General features: G+C 41.7%; 1 protein-coding gene across 1 annotated transcript in view; it reads right to left on the bottom strand.

The window, feature by feature from the left end:
- The window catches only part of EPS15 (epidermal growth factor receptor pathway substrate 15), a 114196-nt gene that overhangs the window by 25155 nt on the left and 86972 nt on the right, over positions 1 to 2069 (bottom strand). The window contains exon 21 of the mRNA XM_054036805.1: positions 1328 to 1397. Coding sequence (XP_053892780.1) covers positions 1328 to 1397 — 70 coding nt within the window. The remainder of the gene's footprint in view (positions 1 to 1327; positions 1398 to 2069) is intronic.

Here is a 2069-nt window from a genome sequence, read left to right as displayed (position 1 = left end):
TAGAAGGTAAGCAGTTTCCAGGTTGATGGAACTGGCAATGCAGAAATTCCAAAGCAGAATTGCCTCTTGGCAGAATTTCATCAACCTGTTCCCCACTTGTTTGTTTCAAATAAATAAATTAATTAATGGAGATATCCTATCTCCTAGAACTGGAAGGAACCCTGAAAGGTCATGGAGTCCAGCCCCCTGCCTTCACTAGCAGGACCAAGTACTGATTTTGCCCCAGATCCCTAAGTGGCCCCCTCAAGGATTGAACTCACAACTCTGGGTTTAGCAGGCCAATGCTCAAACCACTGAGCTATCCCTCCACAGAACATGGCTGCTGTGTTGTTTGCGAGCACCGACCCTGAGTAAGCATAAAATCCAAATGGATGGCCTGAAGCTCCCTGACATCTAGATCTTTAGATCTTGCACAGTCCAAAGATCTTGTGTCTATAAAGGACTTAAGTAAACTCCCCAATCCAGAGCCTAACACATCCGTGACTAGGGTGTCTCTTGCAGAGAAACAGTGGGGACCCCCATGCAAACATTCAAGGGTTCTGTCCACCAGTCCAAGGAGGACAAGACCTGAGTAGGCACTTTAATCACCATCTTCATATGATGGCAGGCCAGTGAATACACTAAGGTGAACAACCCTGTCTCTTTGAAGTGCAGCCTGGCATGCTGCCCACGTAAGGGCACACTGCCATGTACTCTTGAAGCTTGAGGCAGTTTTGTACTCTAGTGACAGGAGGCGTCTTTGTATCTAAAGCAAAAACACACATTGTTTGGAATCTCAACCCCAGCAGGAAAGCTTTGGCCTTTGTAGAATCCAGGACAGCCCCATTAAATCCTGTTCTCTGAACAGGAGACAGGGTAGATTTCACCCTATTGATCAGAGGTCACAGTGTGTCAAAGGTGGTCTGAGTCCTGGAATAACCTAAAATGTACAAAACAGGTGCTATTTACACTAAAGAGGATAGGACTAGCAAATGCAAAGTCAGCAGTTCCAACAACAGTCATGGGCAGTAGGAAGGAACTGAGAGTCATTGGGGGTGGCTCCATCCTTTATTACTTGGGCACTTGTGCTGCCCTGAGGGGTACTAGTGAGGGAAAAAAAATCTCTGACAACTGTGCAGGAGGGATGCACACACCTACAGTGGAATGGACCTATGTAATTACTTGAAGAAGCAGCTTTAGATACAGTGTAGCTAGGAATAGTCTATAATTTAACGTTGCTATATAAATTCATAATCAAATAAGTGTTAAAGCCTATAAAACTAAAAAAGAATAAAATGGATTACAAATTAAAATAATTAAAAGGATGTATATAATCTCACTTCTTTACCTAGATCATTTGGTGCAGAAACAGCTGTTCCACCAGGAGCAAAAGGATCATTGTTCTTCAATGTTTCTGTCTAAAAATGAGAAAATTCCTTTGATGAAGACTTGTTTTCTGCAGCTTGAAAAATAATCCCCAACATTCCCCTATCCCATCTCTAGCAAAAAATTGAGCTTCACCTCAAGACAAAAGATCATGTTTGTTGATCAATGCTATCACTGTCAATTTTTATTTTTTAATATGAAATGTTAACATTCATATAGCACCTTTACGCAGATTGCATAAGTGGCTAAGCATCACAACATTCTACCAGTAAAATACATATGTATGATCTTCATTTTACAGATGAACAGACACAGGCAAAGAGGTTAAATGACAAAGATCATAAAGCAAGTCTGTGCCAAAAAGTGGGAATAGAATCTAGATCTCCTGATTCCCATTCCTGTCTGTTAAAAGCATGTGACTAATGCTTCCTCGAGAACAGAACTCAAGAGTTAGGATTTCCAATCCACAACTCTAGCCACTAGACCATGTTGTTCGTAAAACCCTGATTTATGACTCTGGTGGGCAGAAAGCAGAAACTTAAAATCTCGTATGTCATGTTTTTAAATAACTGAAAATTTTGGTTCTCTGAGGCACCTATAGCTCCATAGAAGGAGGCACTACATTCCCACAAAATTTAGGAGAGCTTCTGCTGCCTGCACACCACAGGAATGGAGTCATGGACCATGCAATGCCAAGGATACAA

Source organism: Malaclemys terrapin, chromosome 8, assembly GCF_027887155.1.
Source record: "Malaclemys terrapin pileata isolate rMalTer1 chromosome 8, rMalTer1.hap1, whole genome shotgun sequence".
Taxonomy (NCBI): Eukaryota; Metazoa; Chordata; order Testudines; family Emydidae; genus Malaclemys; species Malaclemys terrapin.
Note: the sequence above shows the minus strand (reverse complement) of the source record. Positions and strands in the feature narration are given on the sequence as shown.